The sequence below is a fragment of the Chiloscyllium plagiosum genome, chromosome 18, assembly GCF_004010195.1.
Source record: "Chiloscyllium plagiosum isolate BGI_BamShark_2017 chromosome 18, ASM401019v2, whole genome shotgun sequence".
NCBI classification, from domain to species: domain Eukaryota; kingdom Metazoa; phylum Chordata; class Chondrichthyes; order Orectolobiformes; family Hemiscylliidae; genus Chiloscyllium; species Chiloscyllium plagiosum.
In genome coordinates this window covers 33,700,213-33,718,057 of record NC_057727.1, presented here as the reverse complement: position 1 = coordinate 33,718,057, position 17,845 = coordinate 33,700,213, and the positions used below count along the sequence as shown (strand labels likewise).

Genomic DNA, 17,845 nt, shown 5'->3' with positions numbered 1-17,845 from the left:
TTTACTAATCTTGCACTCCCAGCAAGGATGCATGCTCAATTAAGCACAGATGAGAGATGGGGCTCCATCTGTGGTGCACTTCCTTTGAGCGTACATTCTCATGAGGAGTGCAGGGACAGTGAAAACTGTCATAATATGAGCCTCTTCTACAAGACAAATGCCAAATGCAGTAAATTTTATTCTTGATGTTGAGTCTTGTCTAACAGGAACACAAACCAGAAAATCAAGCGAAAAAGATTATCAAAATACAGCATCTCCATTTTCTGGTGATACTAGCGTTATGCAAAAGAAACATCAGTTGTTTATATCCATAAATTTGCAGTTTAGCTAAACTAAATTTTCAAGAAACCATTTAAAAATGAGAATTTTAAACATTTTTTCTGCTCACTAATTCCTTATCCTCAAATTCTCCTCTCTCATTTTGACTTCTCATTATTCAGTAGAATCTGCAGTTTTTAAGGTTCTTTTTAACTTTAAACCATTTATCTATTCTCCATTCTCTCCAGAGAAATGCACTATGAGAATGGGGCTGACATTGAAACCCTTAGTCTCTATCATTTGAAAACCACTTCAATAATTGATGGTGGAAAATTGATATGCCTATGCCTGTGGGTGTCAGCGGAACAGCCTTTAATGTCTTTTCACTCTATGATGCATGCGCTGCAGGTAACCTTTTGTTCATTTTCTCCCCATATTATCAATGAAATCATTTACATCTTGCTGACACATGAAAGTACAGCAGCTTTTGATGCTCCGCTCATGTGACTATAATGTGCAAGATTTGAAACAGTGAACTTCAGTAAGAATTCATCTCAGGCTATGAACCCGGGGTGGGGGATTGATAAAGCAGATAAACTGTAACTCAAATGTTCACACAATGCATAAGGGCTGTATAGCAATCAAAACTAAAAATCGTGCCTATTTTCATTATCCTCATTCATTGAGGTCACCATTGGCTCCCTGGTTTACTACCCTGAGGTGTCCCATCTCAGCACAGTTTGACGTCAGGACCTTTTTAGTCTCACTGAGCATTCCTCTTCACCCCCAAATCCTCATCTACGTGGTTCACCATTACTTGACTGAGAAGAACATAGAACATATAACAGTACAGCACAGGGACAGGCTCTTCAGCCCACCATGTCCATGCTGACCATGATACCATTCTAAACTAATCCCATCTGTCTGCTTATAGTCCATGTCCCTCGAGTTTCTCTGTTCATGTGTCTGTTGAAATTCCTATTAAACATTATTATTATATCTGCTTCTACCACCTTCCCTGTCAGTGTGTTCCAAGCACCTAGCACCCTCTGTGTAAAAAAAAAAACTTGCCTCACAGATCTCCTTTAAACTTTCCCCCTCTCACCTTAACTCTATGTCCCCTAGTATTTGACATTTTCGCCCTATCCATGCCTCTCATAAATTTTATATATTTCCATCAGGTCACCTTTCAGCCTCTGACACTCTAGAAAACAAAATCCAAGTTTGTCTAACCTCTCCTTCTGGATAATATACTCCAATCCAGGCAACATCCTGGTAAACCTCCTTTGCACCCTATCCATGGCCTCCACATCCTTCCTATAGCGTGGTGACCAGAACTGCACACAATACTCCAATGTAGCCTAACTAAAGTTTTATACAGCTGCAACGTGACTTGCCAATGTTTATACTCAGTGCCCCAACTGATGAAGGCAAGTATGCTGTATGCTTTCTATATCACCTTATCCACTGTGCTACCACTTTTCAGGAATCTACACAGAGCCCAACATTTCAATTGGTTTCTGGGAGAACTGAGATAGATCACCATATAGAAATCCAGAAAATAGCTCAAAATTGCTTTGTCTTTCCAATCTATGTCTCACCTACGTCCTCATCCGTTCAAGTGTGATATAAGTCCAGTGGATGGACTACAGACTGGCCAGTTTTGCACCCTGTTCTGGTTTAGATGCCACTCTCCTACATCACCTTGAGAGGGTGGACATATGAGTTTCATAAGCACTCCATAAATCTGGAGATGCACTTCTGTTTGGACTTGGCATACCTAAGGCTGATCTCACCAGGTATAGCTGGTTGACAGTGGCAGCAGGAGTTATACCAGTTAAATGTCAAGGCACAGAGTCCCAGCTGAGACTGAGGACTATTGGAGTGAGAAGGAGGGGATGGGCCCACAGGCAGGAATTTCAGAGTTTTCTTTATGTTTCAAAGTGTCTCTGAAATTTATGAGGGCAGGCAGAATCCTCTTCTCGGCAAAAGTGAGAACTGCAGATGCTGGAAACCAGAGTTTAGATTAGATTGGTGCTGGAAAAGCACAGCAGGCCAGGCAGCATCCAAGGAGCAGGAAAATCGACATTTTCCTGATGAAGGGCTTTTGCCAGATTTCCCTGCTCCTCGGATGCTGCCTGGCCTGCTGTGCTTTTCCAGCACCACTCTAATCCAGAATCCTCTTCTGCTGAAGAATACCTGCCACCCATTTGAACTAGAACAGAAATTGCTGGCGAAACTCAGCAGGTTTGGCAGCATCTTTCGGGAGAAAGCAGAGCTAATGTTTCAAATCCAGACTCTTCATCAGAACTACCTTAGTTTCTGATTCCATTTCAGATCAACAGTTTTTTTGTTTTATTTTACCCACTTGAACTAACCAGTTCATGATGGAATTTCTAAGGTGGTGAATGTGGAGATTAATTGTGGATGTCTCTCACTCCCAAACACCAAAGATAAACTTTGAACAACCATTCCCTTGACCTGTAAGCCTTTGGACAGTCAATAATAACCAACCCTCTGGACTTCTTAGTGACTGTACATTTTATAGCAATGGTAACCCAATAACTGTTTGCTCATTCTGTCTGTAAGTGTAGTCATAATGACGATAAGTATAGGTACAACCATCACTAAAAATGAACATATGTACACTTACCAGTAATAAAATCTAATGAGTGCTGCAGGACACAGTAGAAAGGAAGCTACAAAAGCTAGAATGGGTATGGCAAGCGTGCCTCCTGCCAGGACACACATGTTCATTAAATCCAAATCCATTTCCCTACTGTCACGCCTGAAAGAATGAAGAATAAAGTAGAAGAGCATTAGGAAGTACACAGAAAATATTCTGCTGAAGAAGTTGTTTGCTCTGCAGCTCCTTGGGTCTCGGACTATACTAATACATTCCTCTGGATTATATGCATTAGCCTTCCTGACATCATGTAACCAAATGCAGTAAAAGAACAAAATAAGACTTTTGGAAAATGGATTGTATCTGCACTTCTTAAAAAATCATCAGTGAGAGTCACTTAAATGTGGAACAACTAACACTTGCAGCACAACAGCTTACAACTATTGATAGCAGGATGATGATAGATGGCTTAGGTCTAATGTTGTATATTACAAAGTGCTAGCAGTTTTGTATTTTTAATAACCAGATGGCTTGTACACTACACAAAAGATGATCTCAGACTTATGACTCTATTGTATGGATTAAGTATGCCAAAGCTCCCAAGGTAATTGATTCACTTCTTGAAATTCATGTGACATTTCTAGGCTTTGAAGGAGTCTAAACGTCCAAAAATATTTTTATTGAATTTTTATGATATCAACTAAATAACATTTGTTAAGCACTAGTCTCATAAAAAAAATGAATTGGCAACCCTGCAATTGTTTTACAATAAAAAAAGGTGTAATTTGTAGTGAAAGGAGTGACCTATCACTTTTGCACAATGTTATCTCAATTAAGATAACTATTTATTCTTTGAACCCTTCTCTCCAGAGTCTGGCTATACATTTCTTTTTGAACATACCCCTTTATTGTCGCTGTTTAAGGTGTTCCTATACTTCAGGAAACCAAACAGAGCTTGTTGTTATTTTATTGCCACATTTGACCTCAAGGGGATTCAGGTGAAAATCATTTGAAGTGGGAAAGCCAATTGGTTCCACTGTTTAAGAAGGGTGGAAAGGACAAGCCAGAGAGCTATAGATCAGTGAGCCTGAAGTCGGTGGTGGGCAAGTTGTTGGAGGGAATCCTGAGGGACACGATGAACATGTATTTGGAAAGGCAAGGACTGATTAGGGATAGTCAACATGGCTTTGTGCGTGGGAAATCACAAACTTGATTGAGTTTTTTGAAAAAGTAACAAAGGGGATTGATGAAGGCAGAGCGATAGATGTGATCTATATAGACTTCAGTAAGGTGTTCGACAAGATTCCCAATGGGAGACTGATTAGCAAGGTTAGATCTCACTGAATACAGGGAGAACTAGCCATTTGGATACAGAACTGGCTCAAAGGTAGAAGACAGAGGGTGGTGGTGGAGGGTTGTTTTTCAGACTAGAGGCCTGTGACCAGTGGAGTGCCACAAGGATCGGTGCTGGGTCCTCTACTTTTTGTCATTTACATAAATGATTTGGATGAAGGATAACAGGTATAGTTAGTAAAGATTTGAGGTGTAGTGGACAGCAAAGAGGACCTCAGATTACAACAGGATCTGGACCAGATGGGCCAATGGGCTGAGAAGTGGCAGATGGAGTTTAATTTAGATAAATGCAAGTTGCTGCATTTTGGGAAAGCAAATCGTAGCAGGACTTATACACTTAATGGTAAGGTCCGAGGGAGTGTTGCTGAACAAAGAGACCTTCGAGTGTAGGTTCATAGCTCCTTGAAAGTGGAGACGCAGGTAGATAGTGAAGAAGATGTTTGGTATGCTTTCCTTTATTGGTCGGAGTATTGAGTACAGGAGTTGGGAAGTCATGTTGAGGCCTCTATTGGAATATTGCGTGCAATTCTGGTCTCCTTCCTATCGGAAAGATGTTGTGAAACTTGAAAGGGTTCAGAAAAGATTTACAAGGATGTTGCCAGGGTTGGAGAATTTGAGCTACAGGGAGAGGTTAAATAGGATAGGGCTCTTTTCCCTGCAGTGTCGGAGGCTGAGGGGTGACCTTATAGAGGTTTACAAAATTATGAGGGCGTAGATAGGATAAATAGACAAAGTCTTTTCCCTGGGGTGACGGAGTGCAGAACTACAGGGCATAGGTTTAGGGTGAGAGGGAAAAAACATAAAAGAGACCTAAGAGACAACGTTTTCATGCAGAGGGTGGTATGTGTATGGAATGAGCTGCCAGAGGAAGTGGTAGAGGCTAGTACAATTGCAACATTTAAGAGGCAACTGGACAGGTATATGAATAGGAAGGGTTTGGAGGGATATGAGCCAAGTGCTGGCAGGTGGGACTATATTGGGTTGGGATATGTGGTCAACGTGGATGAGTTAGACTAAAGGGTCTGTAACCGAGTTGTACATCTCTATGACTCTATCTGGCCACAGTAGACTGGAAACAACTCCTACAGTAAGTCTGCAGAGGAGCAACGTGGAACATTCAAAAAGGAATGCATTGCCTGGGAGCGTACAGATTCAACATGTACACTTTAGAGGGAAGTGTAGCAGCGGTATGTTCAGAGACCACCAGGTGCTGTCAGGTGGGACTAGCTTGGGTTGGGATATCTGGTTGGCATGGACAGGTTGGAAGGGTCTATTTCCATGCTGTACATCTCTATGATTCTATGACAAGATGAACATTGAGATATTTACCTGTACGATGTCCCAGCCTGTTTAGTGAATTCAAATAGATCCATTCAACATCTTGCAAAGTACAGACTGTTAAAGAATTCCTCAATGGAGTCCTGTGTTCAACTTTCCATCTTTCAAATTACAGTGCAGAAATTCTGGGGAGATTTAACCCAAGGAAGTGTCCTTCGAACAAATCGACTCATCACTTTATTATGGGTTTTAATTTTAAATTAGACCTTTAAAGAAAGATACAACTGTATGCAACTGCTGGAGTGTTTCATCTTATAACAGCACCTTGTCTGTTCTACAACCGTCTGGGTTTGAAACATCATAATCATTATTACATCACAATTAAAACACCTTTAATAAAGACCCAGAACCTTAGCAACACGGCAAACTTGTGGAAGAAGTGAGAAGTCACTATAAGCATTTTGCGTGGATGGATATGGCCAGCATGTGTTTACATATGGCAAGTTGAATTGACTGTGGGCCTTTTGTTTCCATCTGCAATTTTATAAAATGGCGTTTTCCAGTTCTTATTCGAGCACACATTGCAGACCACAAGGTATATATTTCTAATATTTATTTTATTTATATTTTGCCCTGTTTGTAAGATTATGCACTGAATTCTGATTAGCTATCAGGAATAAGCTGCTATTTTGTAACCTTTAAATAAGGAGCTATTGCTCACAATCCAGTTGCAGTAACCAGATACACAAACAACAAAGAACAGGCGACCTCTCACTCACTAGAACCAAGCTGCTGTGGGCATTAAGCCAATGGCAAAACACAGGGGGTCAAAGGATCAATGGCATTCCAGCTGAATTGCTTGGAGACGGCAGAGCGGAAGTGCTTGAATAAATGATTAGCTTATAACAATGAATGGATGTCATTCGAACTACAATCTCACGAATTCAAATAAGGTGTGGTGATCTCCTGTATTATCACAAGGAAATGGTAAACAATGCAACAAGAGATGCGTCCTTCATGTTTCCAGGCCATTTCCCTATCACTCTGTCCTGCAGTACTTGCGGAGTTATATCTAGTTACCGAGTTTGCTGATCTAAGTCTTTCAGATTCAACATCTCTACTGGATTGTTAGCTTTATGTCAATGGTGAGTGATAACTTCCCGTTGATTCTGGAAAATTTCAAACTCTGTCTTAGCATCTTCAACTTGCTTCATAGGGACCAGAGCTCTCCACAGAGCAATGCAGTTACTTCAATTGTTTCAATGTCACATCCAGATGCTATCTCTATAAACAAAGTAACGGCCTTTGAACACACTTTAGACAGAAACAATTTGAGAATGATATAAGGAAATAGCTTGTAGTCAGACTCCACAGTCACTCTGTCTCTCAAACATGAATTAAAATGCTTGGAAGTAAAGACAAACATTTAGGGACTCTTTCTCAATTGGAATGTAAACTTGTTGCATAAACACTCTCAATGCAAATACAACTGATTGCCCATGTGTTGCATAAAGGTGACTCAAGGTTCAACAAATCATTGCACTGCTGTCGCATCTGTTGGTCACTGCATGATTGCTGTAGTTCTCATCCTGTCATTGAGTCATAGAGATGTACAGCACGGAAACAGACCCTTCAGTCCAATTCATCCATGCCAACCAGATATCCTAAATTAATCTAGTCCCATTTGCCAGCATTTGGCCGATATCCCTCTAAATTCCTATTCCTATACCAATGCAAATACCTTTTAAATGCTGTAATTGTACCAGCCTTCACCACTTCCTCTGGCACCTCATCAGGAACATGGCAAAACTTTTTTGCTCCCTCTATATAACCCATATACTTGACATCTTCAATTACATCTTTTTCTTGTTCAGCATTAAGTTCATCTGATAACCTTCCTCTAGCAGTCACATGATATTCTGATCATGCTTTGCAATGGCTTATTCTATCACATTTCTACATCGATAGACTAGGAGATCATTCACAACCACTTCCTATCTGGCAAGACCACTGACTATCTCATGCTGTCTGCCATGACATTCTTTCAGAGGAGTGGAAATACCAAACACATGAGCACACATCTGTGTCTCCCAAATGGCATCCAGAACATGCGTAGAATACAGCTGCTTTCAGCCAGTTTCAATTCCAGTAACCAGTCTTCACATGGAGCATCGTAAAGACCTTTCTTTGGCAAGTTGTGGAAAGTTTCTTCAATGGCTGGCATGGCGTAGTGAAATCTTTTCAATGCTTTACTGAGCTACTTTGGATCTATGTATAACTTTAATCTTCCAGAGTTTTCACTTCATGTCTAGAGGAGTTGTTACTTTTTTGATTACTCCCTTCCTTCTCAGCTTTCAACCTTGTCTTACTCTTTAAGGCAGCTCAAATGCTGATTTAGTCTTATCCTCCTACCTGCCTCAGGATGATATTCACCAGCAAGCCATCCAAACCTAGAAAAAATCTTTGTAATATTTTATTCAACAGTTAGTGGCTTAGTAGCATGAGGAACGTTGCAAGTCTCCTTTGGCATAAATAGGGTTACCAGTCCAAGCTTGAGACTTATTTCAGATGACTTAAGTGGGTTTTGCTTAATATATATTAACTGGCACTCCAGATCTTTGTTCTCCCCATTACAGTGGGCTCTCAGCAATCTTTAGGTAAAAACAATGACTGCAGATGATGAAGGGCTTTTGCCCGAAACGTAGATTTTACTGCTCCTCGGATGCTGCCTGAACTGCTGTGCTCTTCCAGCACCATTAATCCAGAATGGTGGCACGGTGGCACAGCGGGCGGCACGGTGGCACAGTGGTTAGCACTGCTGCCTCGCAGCGCCAGAGACCCGGGTTCAATTCCCGACTCAGGCGACTGACTGTGTGGAGTTTGCACGTTCTCCCCGTGTCTGCGTGGGTTTCCTCTGGGGGCTCCGGTTTCCTCCCACAGTCCAAAGATGTGCAAGTCAGGTGAATTGGCCATGCTAAATTGCCCGTAGTGTTAGGTAAAGGGGTAAATGTAGGGGTATGGGTGGGTTACGCTTCGGCGGGTCGGTGTGGACTTGTTGGGCTGAAGGGCCTGTTTCCACACTGTAAGTAATCTAATCTAATCTAATCTCAGCAATCTTTGTCCTCTTGGGATGTGCATCATTCCATCACAAAGCCTCAACATTACTTTCACATTGAGGTCACCATCTTCAGTCATTTTTGCAAAGGTCTATGGAACTCACAAGTTACTTGAAACACTGGTATCTATCAGGCACTTCACATTCACTGGATGTTCTCCCTCTGCAGTCAACATTCTAACAATCACAAACCAATTTGTTGTGTAATGAATCATCATCTGAGATCTCTCCCATTGTCATCTTTCTAGACCTACCTTGCTTCTTTGTAGTTAAATACTTGCGTGCATAGTAATTCAACTTCTTGTACCCATCCAGATACCTTGTAAATGTTGTATTTATACTAGCTTATTCCATACATGCATCACCCCTGTGTGCCTTTGGTCCCTTTTAAATCTTTTCCCTATCACCTTAACCCTACGCCCTCTAATTTTAGACTCCCCTACCCTGGGAAAAAGACCACAGCTATTGACCCTATCTCTGCCCCTCCTGACTTTATAGACCTCTGTAAGGTTACCCCTCAGCATCTGACGCTCCAGGGAGAGAAACCCAGCCTATTCAGACTCTCTCTATTGCTCAAACCCTCCAATCCCTGCAGCATCCCTATGCATCTTTTCTGAATACTTTCATGTTTCACGACACCTTTCTTATTACAGGGTGACCAGAATTGTAAGCAGTATTCCAAAACTGGCCTAACCAATGTCCTGTACAACCTCAACATGAAGAAAGGATTTGCATCCAAGTGCCTTTCAGGAACTCAGAGCTTCCTAAACTGTTTAAGACCAATTAATTATTTTAAAGTGCAGTCATTGTTGTGAATGAAAATGGAGGAAATGTAGCATTTGGCAAAACAATGTCCCATAAATAGCAATGTGACACTGATCAAATAATTGGCTTTCATGTGTTAATTGAATGGTAAATATTGGGTTAACTTTAAAACTATATCCAGGGTCACAGTTTAACATCTCAACCATGAAACACCACCTCTAAGAATGCAGCAATGTGCTCACTACTGCACTGAAGTATTAGCCTAGACTGTGCACTACAGTCTCTTGATTGGGATTTTAACTCACATCCTTCTTATTCAGAGGTGACAGTCATACGTTCTGGTTGCTGCAAAGCAGTTTCAGGTAATCAGACAGAGAAAAGAAGCAGTTAACCTTGGAGTTAAGGTAATGATCTGATTCAGCAACTCTAAGCACCTCCCCTGTTATCCTGAACACTAAACCATAAGGAGTGGTCAGTCTCATTACAATTGGACTTCAAACTAGTGCTCTAAAGTTTCAGCCTGGTGCAAAGCTATGCTTTAAAAATATTTTTATGTGACCCACTGGACCATTCAGAACTTTGAAACTTCCATCAAATGCTGTGTAGGGAGAGGCTGAATAGCCGGGGTGACCTCAGAGGTTTAGAAAATCATGAGGGGCAAGGATAGGATAAATAAACAAAGTCTTTTCCCTGGGGTAGGGGAATCCAGAACTAAAGACCATAGGTTTAGGATGAGAGGGGAAAGATAAAAAAAGGGACCTAAGGGGCAACGTTTTCACACAGAGAGTGGTGCGTGTATGGAATGAGCTGCCAGAGGAAGTAGTGCAGTCTGGTACTATTGCAACATGTAAAACGCATTTGGATGGGTATATGCATAGGAAGAGTTTAGAGGGATACGGGCCAGGTACTGGCAAATGGGACTAGATTAGGTTAGGATATCTGGTCAACATGGTCAAGTTGCACCAAAGGGTTCATTTCTGTGCTGTGCACCTCTATGACTCTATGACTTTTTTCAGTTTTGGATGTAGGTTTGCTCGCTAAGCTAGAAGGATCATTTCCAGACGTTTCATCACCCTACTAGGTAGCATCTTCAGTGGGCCTCAGGTGAAGCACTGCTGATAATTTCTGCTTTCAATTTATATGTTTGGGTTTCTTTGGGTTGGTGATGTCATTTCTTGTGGTGAAGTCATTTCCTGTTCCTTTTCTCATGGGGTGGTAGATGGGGTCTAACTTGATTTGTTTGTTGATAGAGTTCCAGTTGGAATGCCATGCTTCTAGGAATTCTCATGCGTGATTCTGTTTGGCTTGTCCTTGGATGGGTGGTGTCCTTTCTCATCCGCATGTAAGGATATTAGTGATAGAAGATCATGTCTTTTTGTGGCTAGTTGGTGTTCATGTATCCTGGTGGCTAGTTTTCTGCCTGTTTGCCCAATGTAGTGTTTGTTACAGTCCTTGCACGGTATTTTGTAAATGATATTAGTTTTTCTTGTTGTCTGTATACAGTCTGTATAGGAAGCATGGCATTCCAACTGGAACTCTATCAACAAACATCAATTTAGACCCCATTTACCACCCCCTGAGCAAAGGAACAGGAAATGACTTCACCACAGGAAATGACATCAACCCAAAGAAACCCAAACATATAAATTGAAAGCAGGAATTATCAGCAGTGCTTCACATGAGGACCACTGAAGATGTTACCAAGGAGGCTGACGAAACATCTGGAAATGAACATTCCAGCTCAGCAAGCAAATCTACATCCAAAACCTCAACCTGAGCTACAAATCTTCTCAAAACTCGCTACTCTTTTCAGTGTTACAAAAGAAGTACAGCTCCCAGACAGTGGCACATGGCAAGACATACTGAGGTAAAGGTCTATGTTACTGGGCTCAGGGTGAGGTGCTGCCCTCAATCTAGCTTAGGCCTGCTGGCCAACCACTCAGATAAACGGACGCCAGCAGAATAACTCCATGTCAGAGCACAGGGAAAAGGGAGCAGGACCAGTCCATTGAACCCATCCAGCCTGCCCCATCAATAAACTAGATCATGGCTCATTTCCACCTTAATGTCATTACCCTGCAGTATTTCCATATTCCTCAACATCTTACAACTTCAGTGAAGTTTTGATAAACTAACAATAACAGCCAACCTTTAACCATCGCTTAATACATGTAAACTATATATTATTTGCATGTCTATGAAATGTCGTGTTAAACTGCAACAACCAGCCAAAGGTAAATAGTTCCATTTATTGTCAAGACTAGCAATACTGCAATTCAAACACACATACTAGCAATTAAAATACAAGGTCAAATCCAGCAGTCTGTTATGCACAGTACAAGTTTTGCAGTTGTAAACTATCACCTTGTTACACCCAGATCCTGATCCAGGTTCCCCATTTGTTATGGCTCCAGATAGAATACCCAAAATTGTTCAGCTCTCAGGTGAGGAAGGATGAACTAGTTCACCTTCTTTATTCACCTACTCCTGGTTTGTAGAGTGAAATGTTGTCTGGGTGCCTTTACATATGGCATCTAATAGTTGGAACCCATAGTGGCTCTATGGTTAGTACTGCTGCCTTATAGCGCCAGAGACCCAGGTTCAATTCAACCCTTAGGTGACTGTCTGTGTGGAGTTTGCAGATTCTCCCAGTGTCTGTGCAGGTTTCTTCTGGGTGTTCTGGTTTCCTCCCAATCCACAGATGTGCAGGTTAAGTGGATTGGCCATGCTAAATTGCCCATAGTGACCCGGGATGTGCAGGCTAGGTGGGTTACAGAGATAGCATGGGGGGGGTGGTCTGGGTGGAATGTTCTTCAGAGAATCAGTATGGACCTGATGGGCTGAATGGCCTGTTTCCACACAGTATGGATCCTATAGGGCCCTGGCAAGGAGAAGAACTTCCAACTCACAAATGTGATGTTTACCCATGCATGAATATGGAACCAGGTGAGAAGGAAGAAATTACACAAGAAAACCTGGCTTACCTCCATGCAGAAGTACTTCTTGGCTTCCAGCTCGATGCCACACTTAGTTCCGAAATAAATAAGATACTGCCCCATCAGAAATTTTACAAGAAACCCAGGGCAGCTTGCCCACCTGCTCAGTTATTGGTCACCTACACTACTGCTGTGACCACAGAGCTGCCAACCAATCAAAATGGCCAGTAGCTCTTGGAGTTGGGACTTTCCCTCAGTGACTGGTAGGCATCAATTAGCAGAGTATTACGTGGCTGTAGGGTGGCTTAAACAGGTTAGGATGTGGTCACTGCTGATCTCATTGCAGGAGGATCAGGGAACCACACCGTCTGAAAGATTTTGCGCCTTTCACCTACTTTTGAGAACTCCATCTTAAACACCTCAACCTACTCCATCTTTAAACGCTTCTTAAAATGTATATTTAAGACCAAACTTTCAGTCAATGTTCCAAACTCTCCCATTTATTGTTTATTCTCATCTGTAAGGAGAGTCGGATTTTATATGGGCAATGTTCTTCAATGTTAAAGACATTTTATAAATAAAGTCATTTCCTCCACTGACAATTTGCATAATTTATCCCATTACAACAGCTGCCAGTACCTCGACGACAAATTGCAATTTCACAACTGGATAGCTATACATTTATCCGAAAAGATTCACATTCCAGGGATGCTGCTTATATGAGATAAGTGGCTTAGGGCTGCAAGATAAATGTGAAAGGAATATTATCGCAGCTTCACTGTAATTGACTTCTCAGCAATCAGATCTTCAATCCATTCAATGCACTGTCTCCATTTGTGGATAATAATTGTGATGGAAAATTGACATTGCTACCATCATCCTTCAGCTGGAGAATACATAATCTTTGGGTTTATGGAAAGTGAACAGTAAAGCTTAAACAATGAAGGTTGGAAGACAAAGTCAATATTTCAGAGTATGTTTACCTCTGGAGAGCTGAGAAAATTTTACAGATCTTTTCATCAAGGCACTGAATATATTGGGTAGAATCTATGGAACCAAATTGTACACATTTAACATTTTAAATTTTAACATTTCATACTTCATGCTCTAAACAACACCTTTATTGTGTTTGCCTTCTCTTGAGAAGGGAGAGGCAGAACCAGCAGTTCATTCATTTCTTACCCGATTGCTCATTTTGAACACATAAATTTCAGAAAGCATGTGTCGACATCCATTTAGTTGGAAAGTCATCTACCATCCAATTCATAGATTTATAGATGTGGAGGTGCTGGTGTTGGACTGGGATGCTAAAAGTCAGAAGGCACTCGACACCAGGTTATAGTCCAGGTTTACTTGAAATCACGAGACTTCAGAGCTAATAGTAAGTGAAGGGATAACCTATGATCCAATTAATTGAGGCAGAGAGAGATAATTACAAAAAAATTAAAAATAAGATGGTGCCAGACACAAATTTGATTTTTTTATATTTACCTTTCTGCTTCAATGAATTGTATCACAGGTCATCCCTTCACTTACTATTAGCTGTTGGCTCTTTACTCACACCATTTGACACTTTTGATCACCTGCAAAGACTTGCTACTCAGCTTGTCAACACTCCACTCATACCATTTGTACTACCTACTGTTAATTACCTGGAATTATTTTGCAATGATCTCTCCACCTATAAATTCTATGCCTGTGCACTTTCTTCCACTTTGCCTGATGAAGGAGCAGCACTCTGAAAGCTTGTGATTTCAAATAAACCTGTTGGACTATAACCTGGTGTTGTGTGACTTCTGACTAGATTCATAGAGTCAAAAAAGGCCCTATGGCCCATTGATTCTGTACCAACAATAAAGGTGCACCAATCCCGATTTCTTGCACTTGTCCCATAGCCTTGAATGTTACAATTTTTGAAATGCTAATCCAAATATTTTTTAAAGGTTGTAAGATTTCCAGCCTCCGTTACCTTCCCTGGCATCCAGATTCCTACCACACGCTGAGCGAAAATGTTTTTTCTCCAAATCCCCTTTGAATCTCTTGCCTTTATCCTAAAACTATGCCCTCTCATGATTGATCTCTCAATCAAGGGGAACAGCTGCTCTCTACTCACCTTGTCCATACCCTTCAAAATGTTATACACCTCAATTATGACACCCCCCCCCTCAGCCTTTTCTGCTCTAGAGAAAATCCAAGCTATTTAGTATCTCCCTATAGTTCAATTTCTCCATTCCAGGCCACCTCTTCTTTACTCCCTCTAGTGCTGTCACATCCTTCCATTAGTGGGGTGATCAGAACTGCACACAGTTCTCCAGCTGTGACCTGGCCAATGCTCTGTACTACTCTAACATTACCTCCTTGCTCTTATGTTCTATGCTATGACTGATGAAAGCAAGTGACCCATATGCCTCCTTAACTATCCTATTCATGTGCTCTGCCAAGTTCAGAGATCTGTGAATAGTTACCTCATGATCCCTCTGTTCCTCCAAGCTACCCAGTGTCCTGCCATTCATTAAATACTCCCTCATCTTGTTTTTTCTTCCAAAGTGCATCACACTTATCAAAGTTAAATACCATCTGCCACTGCTCTGTCCATCTGACCAATCTGTCTACATCTTCCCATAACCTAAAGCAATTTTCTTTGCTATTAAACACTATCAATCTTGATACCATCTGCAAATTTACTTAATGGCACCCCCACATTTTCATCTCTATCATTTATGTATTTAACAAATTGTAAGGATCCCAGCACTGATCCTTGTGGTAATCCACTGGACACGGCCTCCAGGCACTTAAACAGCTTTCTACCACAACGTTTTGTCTCCTATTACTAAGCCACTTTCTGATCCATCTTGCTACGTTTTCCTCAATTTCTTGTGTTTTAACCTTCCCAATCAATCATCTCCATGTGGACCTTGTCAAAAGCTTTGCTAAAATCCACATAAACTACATCAACTAACCCATGCCTTTCAAAGTGGTATTAATTCTCTCCTTTAGAATTTTTACCAACAGTTTCCCTACCACTGACATAGGACTCACTGATCTGTAATTTCCTGATTCATCTCTACCACCCTTCTTAAAAGGTAGAGCCACATTAGCTATCTTCCAATTATCCGGCACTTTCCCATGGCCAGACAGGAGTTAAAACTTTATGTAAAAACCCCTGTAATTTCCTGCCTTGCCTCCCACAGCAGCCTGGGATGCAGTTTATCTGGGCCAGGGGATTTGTCTGCTTTTAAGTCCAACAGTCCAATACTTCCCCATTTTCTACGTCAAATTGTGCAAGTTCTGCACAGCACCTTTTCCTGAATTCCGCACATATGTCCTCCATTTCCAGAATGAAGACTGAAGAATATTCATTCAACACCCTTCCAATATCCTGCAGCTTAACACAGAGGTTATCCCCTTGGTCCTTAAAGGCCCTGTTTAACCTCTTCCCTTTAATGTATTTATAATATGTTTTCGGAATTTCCCTAATCCTGTTTGTAAGTCCCTTTTTCATGCCCCCTTTCTGCTCTTCTAATTGCTTTCTTAAGTTTACTCCTGCACTTCCTGTATTCTTCTATAGGGCCACAGCTGAATTGCTCCCCTTGGACATTATAAAAACCCTGCTCTCCTCCCTCATCAAGTCCTGAATTATCCTAAATGTCCAAGATTCTCTGAACATACCGCTGCTACACTTCCCTCTAAAGTATACGTGTTGAATCTGTACTCTCCCAGGCAGTGCATTCCTTTTTTGAATGCTCCATGTTGCTCCTCTGCAGACTTACCACAAGGAGCTATTCCCAGTCTACTGTGGCCAGATAGAGTCATAGAGATGTACAGCACGGATACAGACCATTCAGTCTAATACATCCATGCCAACCACATATCCCAACCCAATATAGTTCCAGCTGCCAGCACCTGGCCCATATCCCTCCAAACCCTTCCTATTCATATACCCAACCAGATGCCTTTTAAATGTTGCAATTGTACCAGCCTCTACCACTTCCTCTGGCAGCTCATTCCATACACGTACCACCCTCTGCATGAAAACGTTGTCTCTTAAGTCTCTTTTATGTTTTTTCCCTCTCGCCCTAAACCTATGCTCTCTGGTTCTGGACTCCCTCACCCCAGGGAAAAGACTTTGTCTATTTATCCTATCCATGCCCCTCATAATTTTGTAAACCTCTATAAGGTCACCCCTCGGCCTCCGACGTTCCAGGGAAAAGAACCTATTTAACCTCTTCCTATAGCTCAAATCCTCCAACTCTGGCAACATCCTTGTAAATCTTTTCTGAACCCTTTCAAGTTTCACAACATCTTTCCAAGAGGAAGGAGACCAGAATTGCATGCAATATTCCAACAGTGGCCTAACCAATGTCCTGTACAGCCACAACATGACCTACCAACTCCTGTACTCAATACTCTGACCAATAAAGGAAAGCATACCAAACGCCTTCTTCACTATCCTATCTACCTGCAACTCCACTTTCAAGGAGCTATGAACCTGCACTCCAAGGTCTCTTTGTTCAGCAACACTCCCCAGGACCTTACCATTAAGTGTATAAGTCCTGCTAAGATTTGCTTTCCCAAAATGCAGCACTACACATTTATCTAAGTAAAACTCCATCTGCCACTTCTCAGCCCATTGGCCCATCTGATCAAGATCCCATTGTAACCTTCTTTGCTGTCCACTACACCTTCAATTTTGGTGTCATCTGCAAACTTACTGACTAGACCTCTAATGCTCACATCCAAATCATTTCCATAATCCTGTTTTATTTTAATAAAATCTGTTCCCCAAATCCACAGCCACCTTTTGAATGCCATCTTTTTCTTTGTTCAGAAGAAATTTGAACCATACCGTGTTGTGATTGCTATCACTAAAACCTTCCTCCACTGCTACACTGAACACTTGTCCAGCTTCTTTCCCCACAGCCAGATCCAGCATTGTGTCATCCCTTGTTGGACCTTCTATACAAAAAGCTTCCGGGATATATTTCAAGAAATCTGCTCCCCTCTAAACCCTTAAAACTATGACTATCCCAATTTATGTTGGGAAAGTTGAAATCCCCTAGTCTATTACCCAATTATCACTCTTACACACATCTGTGAACCATCTAGATATTTACTCCTCTATATCCTGCTGACTCTTTGAGACCTATAATACATTCCAAATAAAATAGCTCCACATTGTTTTAATACATGTCATCTGACAATAAATATCATATCTCCTTATTTCAGTAATTGACTTTTTATTCAATAGGCACCAACACCCTTTTTCGACCCTCCCCTGTCTCACCAAAAGACTCTATAGCCCGGAACTTTAAGTTTTCAGTCCAGCCCTTCCATCAACCTGTAATGGCAATAATATCACACTTTCATCAATCTACCCAATTAATAGATTAGTCTTACCTTTTACATTCCTAGTATTAAAGTAAAAGACCATCCGGCCTGGCCTTGCTCTCTTAACACTAATCATAGCTGAACCTACTGACACTTGCTTCCTTTGGTGTAGCATGACATGTGTCT

At 41.4% G+C, this 17,845-nt stretch overlaps 1 protein-coding gene across 3 annotated transcripts in view; it reads right to left on the bottom strand.

The window, feature by feature from the left end:
- The window catches only part of LOC122559033 (monoacylglycerol lipase abhd6-A-like), a 75,823-nt gene that overhangs the window by 34,189 nt on the left and 23,789 nt on the right, over positions 1–17,845 (bottom strand). For 2 of the 3 annotated variants that reach the window (XM_043708182.1, XM_043708184.1), the window contains exon 2: positions 2,912–3,046. In XM_043708182.1, coding sequence (XP_043564117.1) covers positions 2,912–3,030 — 119 coding nt within the window. In that variant the 5' untranslated portion in view covers positions 3,031–3,046. Of the gene's footprint in view, positions 1–2,911; positions 3,047–5,566; positions 5,662–17,845 lie in introns of those variants that run through there. The other variant, XM_043708181.1, reaches the window with a different exon arrangement.